Source organism: Ursus arctos, unplaced genomic scaffold (assembly GCF_023065955.2).
Source record: "Ursus arctos isolate Adak ecotype North America unplaced genomic scaffold, UrsArc2.0 scaffold_57, whole genome shotgun sequence".
NCBI classification, from domain to species: Eukaryota; Metazoa; Chordata; class Mammalia; order Carnivora; family Ursidae; genus Ursus; species Ursus arctos.
The window spans coordinates 219551-233234 of NW_026623075.1; the positions used below are offsets into that span (position 1 = coordinate 219551).

General features: G+C 38.5%; 1 protein-coding gene across 4 annotated transcripts in view; it reads right to left on the reverse strand.

Moving 5' to 3' along the window:
• The window catches only part of SMG1 (SMG1 nonsense mediated mRNA decay associated PI3K related kinase), a 98240-nt gene that overhangs the window by 70888 nt on the left and 13668 nt on the right, over positions 1-13684 (reverse strand). Inside the window, exon 1 of one of the 4 annotated variants that reach the window (XM_026520245.4) lies at positions 2833-2893. The exons of the other annotated variants lie outside the window; for them this stretch is intronic. Coding sequence (XP_026376030.1) covers positions 2833-2846 — 14 coding nt within the window. The 5' untranslated portion in view covers positions 2847-2893. Of the gene's footprint in view, positions 1-2832; positions 2894-13684 lie in introns of those variants that run through there. 4 annotated transcript variants of the gene reach the window in all.

Genomic DNA, 13684 nt, shown 5'->3' on the forward strand with positions numbered 1-13684 from the left:
TATGAGGCAGGGGCAATGTGGCATATTCTCTCTCTCTCTCTCACCTGAATTCTTAACTTGATTATTTGGTGGGAAAGTAAATTACAGAATGATATTTGAAAGCAAGCTCGATAGGATATAAAAACACATTAGCTGGAAAGTAAGATTATTTTAATGTATTGGAGACTTCACTGAAGGTTCCTTAACTACAGAGACTATCAAAATTATAAAAAGTGAGAAAAATAAAAACAAGATACCAGGAATCCAATAAAGCTGAAGTAAAAGTCAAGTACTGTGTAGAATAATCCCTGATACTCGGCCATTAATAAACAAGTGGTATAGCCCCAGGGTAAAAATTAGTCCTTATCCTTATCTAAGGACCAGTTTTATGGCTCAGTGTCCTCACCAGTACAACCAGGAGCTGAGTTTCCTAATTTCTCATGAGCCTTATTCTTCCAACCATCAAACATAAAGCATCAAGAAATAAGACAACACTACAACAGCATATGAAAAATACTAAGAAAAAAGCTCCTGTCCTACTGATACTACTTCTGAAAGGAACAACTTTCTGAAAAAAAAATCACTTTTATGATATGTACTAAAAACATCTTCTGAACCCACAATTATTTGGGAAACTTGAGGACACTGGCAAAAGCAGAAACTAACCTATTCCTCAACCCTTATGACTCCTTCCTCTTCTATAAAAATGACTTCAGTGTTTGTTTATATATTCCAATTTATCGTTTTTCTTTGCCCCCACCCACAAAAATACTAAACAAGAAACTTAGTGTAAGCTCAGTCGGACAACCTGATCTATACTTACTGAAACCACTGTTAATATAGAATGCAAATAACAGGTCCAATTAAACTTGGGTAAGTGGCACAAATCTAAATTATTCCTAAAGGCTCTCAACTGGAAACTTGATAAAATTCCGTGACCCTAGCGTACAAAAATAACTAAGGCTCCACAATGGAGTATCTTCTTCAAACATCCAGGGTTCGCTTGTCAACAAAGCTCAGTATTTCCAATAGATGAAAAAATACAATTTATGGAATTTCAAGAAAAAAATGTATGAGAATTTTTTTCTAAGCATCCTAAATCTATAAGCAGTTAAGTACCATTAACACTAAATTGGAGCATGAGAGCTTTTTAGAACAAAAATAATGGCATCTCCAATGTTTCTAAAAATAGCACATTAAATGTGCACCTACAATAAACCATAACATACCATAAATTTCTGGAAGGGAATTCAAAAATAAAAGAGAGCTAAGAGCTTTTCTGACAGATCTGAACTTGTCTAAATGTATGACACCTAACACAACCTGGATAAGTAAGCTGCTAGCAAATGAATGGATACAAGATAACGAAAATCAAGCAATATTTAAATGTCTGAATTTCCTGTTTAAATTATGTTTATGTATCACAAATACTACCTTTACTACTAAGAGTTAAGTATTTGTATCATTCTTCTGGTGACATAGTGGTAAACAGAAGGCAGCAGAGAATATGGGTTCAGCAAAGATCTGGGCTCAAATCCCAGCTCCAACACAAAAAAGGTAAGTGGGACTTTGCACACGGTACTTAATCTCCAAGCCTCAGTTGTTTCTTTCATGAAATGGGGTAATACCTATCTCACTTGTAAAGTTGTTGTGAGGCTTAAATAGGATACTAAATTCTTAAGAAATACTTAACTTACAGGATATGCTCAAAGTTACTAAGACCCTGGGGCGCCTGTGTGGCGCAGTCAGTTAAGCATCTGACTCTTGGTTTCAGCTCAGGTTGTGATCTCAGAGTTGTGAGATCAAGCCCCACATCAGGCTCTACACTCAGGCCAGAGTCGGCTTAAGATTCCCTCTCCCTCGGCCCCTCCTACCCATGTTCTCTCTCCCTCAAATAAACAAACTTACCAAAAAAAAAAAGTTATTAAGACCATAATACTAAACTCAAGATTTCCAGTCTAAAAGACAAATAATATATAAGCAGTTCAAGAGCATAGGAATATAACCAAAACAAGTTTCATGCCCAAAATACAGCAGTTGATTTTAAGTTCTTCAATGAATAAATTAAGCAATCTCCTACCAACAAATCCATTTCTACCTACAAAGCATTTGACTTCAAACTAAACTGGAAAAAAAGAATGGGAACAACTTCCCAATTTATTAGAAACATAGGTTTTAAAATCCCATGAGTTATGAACACCAAGTTTTTCCCCCCCTCAGACTTTGGGTTTTCAGAAATATAACCAAAAAAAAAAAAAAATCACTAGGGTTAGAACTACTGTCTTAGAACTGTCTAAAAACTTATTAGCTGCCATGTTCTTTTAAACCAAACTGATCAAAACATTTCCAACCAGAATTCAAGTTATAGGTAGTCTGAACCCAAAAGCACAAAATAGTTCATCGTTTATCGGAAATCTTTATTTTTTTTAAATATCAAGACTGCTTAGGTCTCAAAAAAAGTCAGTACCAGGCCATTAGCACCATCACCACCACCCAGTCTAATAGAAAACTGTTAGCGAACGGAAATGAGCACTTAAAATGAGGCAATCAAAGGCACAAAATACAGATTTGAATTCAAAGAGGCAGGTATAAATGTTAAGCCAGCTGTAAGGGCTGAAAAAGCTATCATCTGCCAGAATTAGCGTCTGTTTAGCGATAAGAAAAAATGTATCTGTTAAAACTAAGAATCATACTAGCAAGGATCAAAAATACCTCCACAGCCCCTTTAATACTCTAAAAATATTATGGAGAGAGAGAGAAAAAAAGAAATGCATAAGTTTCCCCCAAATGCTTAAAGTGAAGTTAAAGCCTGATGTACATGCCACATGAGAGGTAAGTTTCTAAAGCTCATACCTCAAAAATCGCATACTGTATAATATGGAGCCTTTGTGATGTTTTGCATCAAGTCAATCTGTAAGACAGTAGTTACAATATTAGTGAAGACAGTGGGTTAAAACATTTGTTGTTCAAACATGAAGCAAATATCATTCATGGGTTAGGTGCTTTGAGTTGTACTATGGCCCTTAGAGTTCCTATGTTGAAGCAAAAATTGAGATAGAAAGCCACTCTGTGCCTTTGAAGATAAAGAGGCTTAAGGTGGCAACCAAAAAAACTTTTTAGTACATAAGAGAATTTAAATGTTAACTATAACATACAAATCACATGCAAATATAGTTACCGCTCATTTAGTTATCTATTCTCAGTATACAGAAAATGTAATAAATCTGAGAGGTCATTTACTCTGAATAACCCAAATCCTCAGACCTCACATCAACAATCCACCATGTGCAAGGGGATATAGTATCTCCTGGCTACATGTGGTCTCGTCCAGTTCTTGTAAGCACTAAAAAGCAACCAAAAAAAACCACAAAAAACAAAAAACAAAACAAAAAGGCACCACTTCAGAAGTATGAAGTCAGGGAATTCCCTATCAGGAAGCATTTCCATAAAGTACCCCAAAATGACTTGATGCAAACACCACACCTAGTGGTGCCACTGGAATAACCATCATATTGCTTCAAGTTGTTTTTAACTAGGCTTATTAAGGGATTTTACTCTCACGGATCTAATTTGTAATGGTTATCGACCAATGGGGCGCCTGGGTAGCGCAGTCGTTAAGCGTCTGCCTTCGGCTCAGGGCGTGATCCCGGCTCAGGGCGTGATCCCCGCATTCCGGGATCGAGTCCCACATCGGGCTCCTCCGCTATGAGCCTGCTTCTTCCTCTCTCACTCCCCCTGCTTGTGTTCCCTCTCTCGCTGACTGTCTGTCACATAAATAAATAAAATCTTTAAAAAAAAAAAAAAAAAAAAAAGGTTATCGACCAGGAAATGAGATTCGCACTTAAGCCAACGAGGTGGGAATGCATTTATTTTCTAAAGCAATGGTGCACAAAAACAGTGTCACTGTCATACAGTAGTTGTAGAATATGCTGTGAGTTTTTCATTAGTAACAGTTAATAGCACTTGAAAATGATTTATCTTTTAGAAATAAATTCAAGGTTATCCCTATAATGCCTGTTACTCACCTGGATTCAGACATGTTTTCATGAGGAATAGATGAAAAGGTGAAACTATGCTCTGAAATATGAATCTATGCCTAAAAAATTCATTTGGGAGGCTCATGGACTTCATTATTTGAAACTCTTCCCACAAGAGAAAATAGTGAGTTCAAATTTAGTAAAACAGAACTGAACCATCATGCCAAAATTACGAGTTTACATCAGTTTTGCAACAATGAAATATTAGCAGTTAATATAATTTCTTGATGAAACTTCCTTAGCTACTTAAGTATTAAGTGTATATAATACCAAATCTTAATTATCAATTTATGGGTTCTTTGTTACCGATTTTCAATCACTAATCAAACTCAACAGCAATGTAGACTCAAAATATGAAAATATATTTAACTATTTTTGTAAAACTGTAAATAATTTCACCATCCCCAAAGGAGGTCTGTCTGGTCTTTACCCTCGGCTTCTGGAAGTTAATTTCTAAAGTCCTGGAATGTAATACCTAATAAAAGTTTCCCTGTTCACCTGCAGGCTTTGGGCCACACCAGGAAGTGTAACAATGTGATCTATGAGTGTGAAGGGGCTTTAAGTCCCAAGGACCAGCTCAGCCTTCAGAAGGGCTGGAAACTAAGTTTATGCATGTAGGCAGTGGATCATGGAGTCCCAATAAAACACTCTAGACCCCAACGCCGGGATGAGCTTCTACAGTTGGTAACACTCCATGCGTACTGTGTGTCACACATCAACACCAGAAGAGTAATACTGTGTTCATGACTTGACAAGGAAAGGACGGTTGGAAGCTCCACATTCAAAGCTTTCCTGGAGTCTGCTGTATGGGCCTTTACCAGCAGCCAATCTTAATCTGAAACTTTTAGCTATAATAAACTATAACCATGAGTAGAACAGCTTTCAGTGAGTTCAGTAAGTCCTTCTGGTGACTTATCCAACCTAAGAGTAGCCTTGCGGACGCCTGAACTTGGAACTGGTATCAGAAGTAAGGCTGGTCTTATGGACCGTGTTCCCTCTAACTCTGCATCTATATTTAAAATTACAGAATATGCTCTAACCCAAAATTTTAAAGATTGTAAATTTTGTTTTTCAATAACATCTTTAGCAAACATAGTAAAGATTTGACTTCAGTATAATTTCCCTTCCAAGGAATCTCAAACACCCTCTATTGATTGACCTCTAACCAAATTAACCAGAAGGGACAAACAACACCAACTCTAGGAGGGCATTACATTGGATTTTAACCTTTGCTTCACGTGCACGATTGTCCTCAGTGTAAAGGTTGGTCAACACTCCACCCCCAGGTAGTTCTCAGACTACAATTGGGTCTTCATTACTGCCCGTGTTTCCCTAGCCAGGGTTCTCTCCTTTCCAAAACAGTTTTCAAACTTCTTGCACCTTCCTCCTTTCCCCAGCTCTTCCAGTACATGACCTTCCACGTTTCTGCTTCATGAGAAATGCAAACCATTCTTCCACAGCACTCTCAATAATAAGGGCTAAAGTTTTGAGCTCTTACCACATCTAGTAAGCAACTGAGCCAAGCAGTTTACATATATTTAGTACTTCATTTCCTCTTTAACATAATCCTATTATGATCATTAAAGATAATAAATTACCGTCTTACAGATGAGGTAAGTAAGGTTCCGAAAGGGACCGAAAGCTGCACATCTGGTAAAAGGAAGAGCAAGAACTCAAATTCAATTCTGTTTAACTTTCAAGTTCTTCAGCACTCCACCAGTACCTGCCAACTTCCTTCCAGTAAATCCATAAATTCACCCACATGTTCACACACAGCCTTTCTTATCACCCTCAAATCATGGAACAAGTACATGTCCTATCTACAGCAACCCTCTGAATCCATACATCGACGCTATTTTCTGAGGTTGCTGTGGATCTCCCACTTTGCTACTGCTCATCACTCAGCAACACATGAGCACCCCCTAGTGTTTCAACAACAAAAGTCAAAATCTTGGGGATCCTGGCTGGCTCAGTCAGTAGAGCATGCAACTCTAGATCTTGGGGTCATGAGTTCAAGCCCCACGCTGGGGCATGGAGCCTACTTAAAAAAAAAAAAAAGGGCAAAATCTTAACGTTCTTTTTCCTTCTAATTCTCATTGTCTAGACTCTTCACAGCCAAAACTCTTGGGAAAAATTTACCTTCCTCATCTTCACTCACTTTTCAATTCACTGTAACCCGGGTTCCACCATCAGCACTCCAATGAAACTGTTCCTGCCAAAGTAGGAGCTGCCACTTGTGGCCTTACTTGTCTCTAAAATTCCATAACCCTCTTTTAGTTCATCTTGCTCAATGTCTGATGACTTACTTTTGACAACTGTCTACTCACACTCTCTCTCAATAACACTCTAATTGTTGTTGTTGTTGTTGTTGTTGTTTTAAAGTAACTTTAATTCTGGTGACTCTCTCTACTTTTTCCCAGTCCAAGTACTTTCTTCCTTCTTCACTTCCTTCTTTCAGCTTAGAGTTCATGGTCTATCATTTCAATAACACTCTTGCCAATCCCCTTAACCTCTCTTAATATTTTCCTCACACCAATCTGTTAAAACTTCAACACTGCATAAGCCCTAGTATCAATTATCCATCATCCGTAAGTAAGCACCACATCCCCAGGCCCTCCAACGTCTATCTCCCACATTCTCTACATGCATTATCCAGAACTGCCCCATTCTCTTCAGATTCCAAAATACTCTCCTAACCCCCTACACACATACACACACACACACACACACACACACACACTCACAATCTCTCTACTTCACCAAGAAAAAAGAAAAAAATACCATCACACATCTGCACCCAATATTAGGCCCTAAGTGGGATTCCATCTACTTCCACCTTCTCTTAACTTTGCAAATACCCTTTTCTCCTTTCCCATTGAACTGAATCTTCTCTTTACACATGTAAAAATTTTTGATGTCTCCCATTTAAAAATACAAAAACATATTTTAAAAAATATTAGAAAACAAACAGAAAAACTCCATCAATCCCACATGACCTTCCATCAATCTGCCTTCACTCTCTGCAAACTAAGAGTTATCCCTACTCCCCACCCTGTTTCTTCACCTCTACTGGTTCTTCAATCCACCCTGATCCAACTTCTCCCCCATTACTTTCAGCAAAACCAACTATGAGCCCAGGTTGCTAAACTCACACTTCAGGCTTTATCTTACTCGTCCTCTCAGCAGCTTCCACAGGGCTACTAAGTAGAGTTAAGCAGGTTGTGGCCTGCACAAAGGTGCCTTGCAGAGGAATGAGGTGGGCTGAATGAAAACCTTTTTAAAATTCTTACAATAACCCTCTGTGCTGAGATCCTGAGAATTCAAAATAACCAGATTCTTCCCATCCTTTGGCTTATGGGATGAAATACTCTGTATTTCTTCCTACCTGGTTGTACTTTCTCAGGAACTTCTGAGGGCTTGCTCAGCCTCATCTACCAAACCCCAGAATCTTGAGGTTTCTCAAAGCCTGACCCTAGGCACTCTACTCATCTCATTTTGTACTCTCTCATTCAATCCATTCCAGTGGCAATATTTACCACATGTATGACATCGCTTCCTAGATCTAGGCCTCCATCATTGATGTCCACTCCAAGGTCCAGACCTATGTACCCAACTGTTTAAAAAACAATCTTGGGGCGCCTGGGTGGCTCAGGTCATGATCCCAGGGTCCTGGGATTGAGCCCAGCATAGGGCTCTCTGCTCAGCGGGAAGCCTGCTTCTCCCTCTCTCACTCCCCCTGCTTGTGTTCCCTCTCTTGCTGTCTCTGTCAAATAAAATCAAATAAATAAATAAATATTAAAATTAAAAAAAAATATCCATGTTCTAATGCCACAAACATAACAACTGGCTCCTTTCTTCCTGGAATCCCCATTTTAATAAATGGTGCCATCATCTAACCACTACTTTCTAATAAATGGCACTGCTTGATCAGTCAGACGGTATATTTCCCACTCCCAATTCTCATCTCTCGCCCATCTCTCCTCCACATTCCAACATTAGTGTCATAAAAAACAAATCTGATATCCTCTCACTGCCCTTATCATCCTATGTACCTTACTTCCCTTTTTAGCTAAATCTCTACCAACCACCCCCTTTCACACTCTATGCCCCATCCATCCTACTCTTTCATTGCCACAGAAAGAATCACCTTGCTCAGCCAGTCAGCAGGGATTGGCTTTGTCCTCACCCTTTGCTGACCCTAGCTTATTTCTCTTTATCCTCCAAGCTTCAGCTTTCCTTTGAAAAGTTTCTGATTCCCCTGAATCTGGCCAGTAGTCCCCACTATATATGTGCTACCACAGAACCTAATAGTTTCTTTAGTTCTAAGATGATTTAAGAAGCTTATTTTAACATGTTCTGCCAGGAGACTGTGAATACCAGAAGGGCAGGGGACTCTCAGTGTTGCCTATCACACCCCCACTGCCTAGACGGCATATAAATTACTTGTTGACTAAATGATCACCCATTCTCATAAATGAGGCCTTTCTCTCAACTGTGGAATACAGATCCCTAACCTAAATGAACACTAACTTTTCTTCAACCCAAACTTCCTCTCCAAAGCATTCTATCAAAATCAGTATTTTCTTGATCATTTACTACAAAAACAGCATTAACTAAGAGCTGATGACTCCAAAAGGTGAACTAAGATGGTTCCAACCCTGTAAGAATTTATAATCTAGAAAGAAAAGAACTGTAAAGTCAGTTGAAGTTCCAATCAGGAGTATAAACTGCTCTGTGACTTCAGAAAAAAAAAAAAAAATCCCATTATCCAGCTCCTTCCTCAAACTCTCAATGTATGTACCACACTAGTTGGCACTTAGTAGTTGTAAAATAGCTTCAATCTGCTCACTTGTTTGAGATGTTAGCAGAGGGAACTATTTACACCACACAACTTTCACAGGGAAAAGAGAACAGCATAGTGGATGCAGCATAGGGGAGGGGAAAGGACAGACTAGATGATGATCTTGGTTCAAACTCTATTACAATTATTTAAATTAAGTAAAAATTAGTCTTTGAAGTTAAACTTCCATAACTAAAATGTGATCTTAAGAGTAACTTTCATGGGGGGGCGCCTGTGTGGCTCAGTTGGTTAAGCGCCTGCCTTCAGCTCAAGTCATGACCTTGGGGCCCTGGGATGGAGCCCTGGGTCTGGTCCTTCTCCCTACTCAGCAGGGAGTCTCCTTTTCCCTCTCCCTCTGCCCCACCCCCGTCCCTCCCTCCCCCACTTGTGGATGCATGTGCGCGTGTGCGCACGTGGAGCAAGCGCGCTCTTTTTCTCTCAAATTAAATAAATAAATAAAATCTTTAAAAAAAAAAAAAAAAGGTAACTTTTATGAACACAGAAAAGCCACCAAAATTAGAAAGGGCTGGCTTCAGCAATATATTTAAATGAATTCCAAAATTTTATAAAAATAATTTTTATAAAAATATGCACTTTTAAAGCCTTTTTTTTTTTTTAAGATTTTATTTATTTATTTGACAGAGAGAGACAGCCAACGAGAGAGGGAACACAAGCAGGGGGAGTGGGAGAGGAAGAAGCAGGCTCCCAGCAGAGCAAGGAGCCCGATGCGGGGCTCGATCCCAGGACCCTGGGATCACGCCCTGAGCCGAAGGCAGACGCTTAATGACTGAGCCACCCAGGCGCCCCTAAAGCCTTATTTTTGTCACATCAAAGGACACTATCAAGAGAGTGAAAAGACAACTCACAAAATCAGCAAAAATATTTGCAAATAATGTATCTTTCAAGAGTCTAGTATCCAAAATATATAAAGAACTCCTGTAACTCAACAAAAAGACAAACAATCCAATTTTTAAATGGGCTCAAGATCCGAAAAGCTGTATTTCCCCAAAGATATACGAACAGCCAATAAGCACATGAAAAACTGTTCAACATCATTATTGATTAGGAAAATGTAAAATCAAAACCACAGTGAGAAATCACACCCAGTAGGATAGCAATCATTTAAAAAAAAAAAATTACCAGTGCTGCAAATATACTGAGAAAATGAAATCCTCATACATAACTGATGGGAATGTTTAAATTCCTCAAGTTAAGCAAAAAATTATCATTTGACCCAGCAAATCCATTCCTAGGTATATGCCCAAAAGAGCTGACAACAGGTCTTCTCACAAAAATTTGTATGTGAATGTTCACCACAACACTATTCTCAATAAACTAAAGGTGGAAACCCAAATGTCCATCAAAGGTTGAATGGATAAACAAAATGTGGTATATTCATACAATGGAAGATTATAAATCCGTATAAGATTCCATAAAAAGAAATGACATATTGAAACCTGCCACAACATGGATGAACCTTGAAAACGTTATGCTAAGTGAAAGAGGCCAGAAACAAAAGACTACATAGTATATGATTCCATTTATATAAAATATCCAGAATAGGCAAATCCATAGAGAAAGCAGATTTATGGTTGCCAGGGGCTGAGAGAAGGGGAAAATAGGAAGTAACTACTTAAAGGTACTAGGTTTCTGTTTGGGGTGATGAAAAGTTTTGGAACTAGACAGTGGTGATGGTTGCACAACACCATGAATGTACAGCTGACCCTTGAATAACACGGATTTGAACTAGCCCAGTCCACTTACACACAGATTTTTTTACAATACACACAGCACAGTACTGTAAATGTACTTTCTCCTCCTTATGACTTTAATATTTTCTTTTCTCTAGTTTATTTTAAGAATACAGTAAATAATACATACAACACACAAGATGTGTTAACTGACTACTTATATTACTATCAGGTCAACAGCTGGCTATTAGCAAAGTTTCAGGGAAGTCAAGTTATATGCAGATTTTTGACTGGGGGGCAGGGAGAGGTGTCAGCACCCCAACCCCCACACTGTTTAAGGATCAACTGTACTTGGTACATTGAATTGTAAAATGATAAATTTTATGTGTATTTTATCACAATTTTTTAAAAATTTAGGACATTCTTGGGGCATCTGGGTGGCTCAACTGCTGGAGCATGCAACTCTTGATCTTGGGTGGTGAGTTCGAGCGACACACTGGATGTAGAGATTCCTTAAGAATAAAAAAAATACATATTTTTTTTTGTTTTTAAAGATTTTATTTCTTTGAGAGAGAGAGCAAAAAGCAGGGGGAGCAGCAAGCAGATGGAGAAGCAGACTCCCCGCTGAGCAGGGAGCCCGATGTGGAACTCGATCCCAGGACCCTGAGATCATGACCTGAGCCGAAGGCAAGACACTTAACTGACTGAGCCACCCAGGTGTCCCCCCACAAAAAAAAAAAAAAAAAAAAAAAAGTTAAAAAAAATTTACTGCATTCTTGAAAAGATTAAATTACAGGGAGAAAAAAAAAAAGACCACAGGTTATCAAGGGCTGAGAGTAGAAGCTGACTACAAAGGGGCACAAGGAAATGTTTTGGGATGATGGAACTATTCTATAGCATGACTGCAGTGGTCATGTTTACAACATAACATGCATCTGTCAAAACTCAAAGAACTACACAGCACATAAATCATACCTCAATATATCTGACTTTTAAAAAATTTTTTCAAAGGTTTTATTTATTTATTTTGAGAAAGAGCACGAGCACATGATTGGGGGGGAAGGGCAGAGGGAGAGGGTGAAGCAGACTCCCTGTGGAGCAGGGAGCCCCACGCGGGGCTCGATCCCAGGACCCTAGTATCATGACCTGAGCCGAAGGCAGATGCTTAACCCACTGAGCCACCCAGGTGCCCCAATAAATCTGACTTTAAAGGAAACAGATCTTTACAGTAAAAGTACAAAAGATAAGGGAAAGACTTAATTTATTTTTAATATTTCAGTATTTCAGGTCTTATATTGCCTACCATATTTAACCATTCTAAATGAAAAAGCAAAATGTGGCACCACCTTTAAGTCACTGTGCTTTCCAATGAAACCAAAGACTGTTAGTGTCTGAATTAATTATCAGACCTAAGAACTGGAACTTAAAGCTCAGAAAGGATTAACCTAGCCAAGGTACAGAAACAAACAAAACAGCTCTTGTATCAGTAAAAGATAACTGTTACTGACATTAATAATAAAAAATTCTAAATTTCTAGCAAAATTGCAATTTCACTCTATCCATGCCTGAGAAATACCTAAGATAGTCCCTATAGCACTTTATTTTTTTAAGAAAGAAATGCACAAAAAAGAAACACATAAATTCTTAATGTTTTATTGCCTACCGATTTTGACAGCTTTCAAAACTGTAGCTAAATTCTTATTAACTGACCACTGAGACAGCACAAAAAAATTGTTTTAAGAAAGAGTCAAACCACTAAGGCTGGTAAAATCAGAAAATCACTGGCTGAGACAGAGACATGAGAAATCCACTGCTAATTTAAGTATACCAAGGTTCTGTACCTCATCTGGCATAAATTCCTATCTTACCAGGTATTAAGAATATTTGCAGTTATAAAATCTGGTATGCTTTCAATCTTCAATACAAATGGGATTTCAGGGTTCAGTACTTAACAGAAATAATTCTGTTTATGTAAAATAATAGTTCACCTAAAGGCTCGTGAATCTAAGGCACCATGTTAATTTGACTCACTTTCTCCTGGCCTTTATTTTTAACCCAAGCTAGCTGACTGCCTTAAAAAGAAACCCCGCTTCAGCTCCCATTTGTAGCTTCAGCTCCCATTTGTATCGCTTATCTTCCTCTTTTGTCAGCAAGTCCTGGAAGTACTTTAGAAACATCCCATTCAGACTGGGAAATTGCCAAGATTGAAAGGAAATCTCTTACTCCATGACCTCCCTAGCAGAGGAAGGACAAAAATACTGAACGTCTACAAAGAAACCTGTCCACCCCTTCACTGACACCCCCCCCCCAGGTTCTCCAGTTAAATGCCAAACATAGCCCGTTAAGACAGAGAAGGTTAGAGAAGAATCACTAAGAGTTAAATACTATAGAAATCCCAAAAGGAAGAGTCTTGAAACCAGACTGGGACTCTATAAGCAAGGAAAAGGCAGTGTGTTTTATCAATATTAAAAAAAAAAAAAAAAAAAAAAAAACGGGGCGCCTGGGTGGCTCAGCCGTTAAGCGTCTGCCTTTGGCTCAGGTCATGATCCCAGGGTCCTGAGATCATGCCCCGCATCGGGCTCCCTGCTCCACAGGAAGCCTGCTTCTCCCTCTCACACTCCCCCTGCTTGTGTTCCCTCTCTCGCTGTCTCTCTCTGTCAAATAAATAAAATCTTTAAAAAAAATTAACTTTAAAAAATAATAAATAATAAAATAATAAAAACGTGTGCAACCATCTTGAAGAAGTCCTGAAAATAGGCAAATACTGACTGTAGAGTTATTCAGATAAAGTTCCGCTAATAGACTCAAGCATATTCCCAAGGGACTGACATGCCTGTGAGATTCTTGAACAATTACATATTTTAAATCTTCCCTTTAAAAATAATCCTAAAAGGCACTATGGTCTTTTTCAAAAATAAAGGTACTGTGTAACAGGTAAACATCATTACAACTTTTTTTTGTAGGTGACACTGGTCAAGAAAAATGATGTGGTTGCCAAAAATCACTTGTAACACATTAAGAAAAAACAAATATTATGCAATTTAGACATCCGTACTTTTAAAGAAAACTATTATCAAGTTAGGCACTACTGCCACAATGGTATGATACACCCTACAAGTCTTGGGCATAGTCAAGGT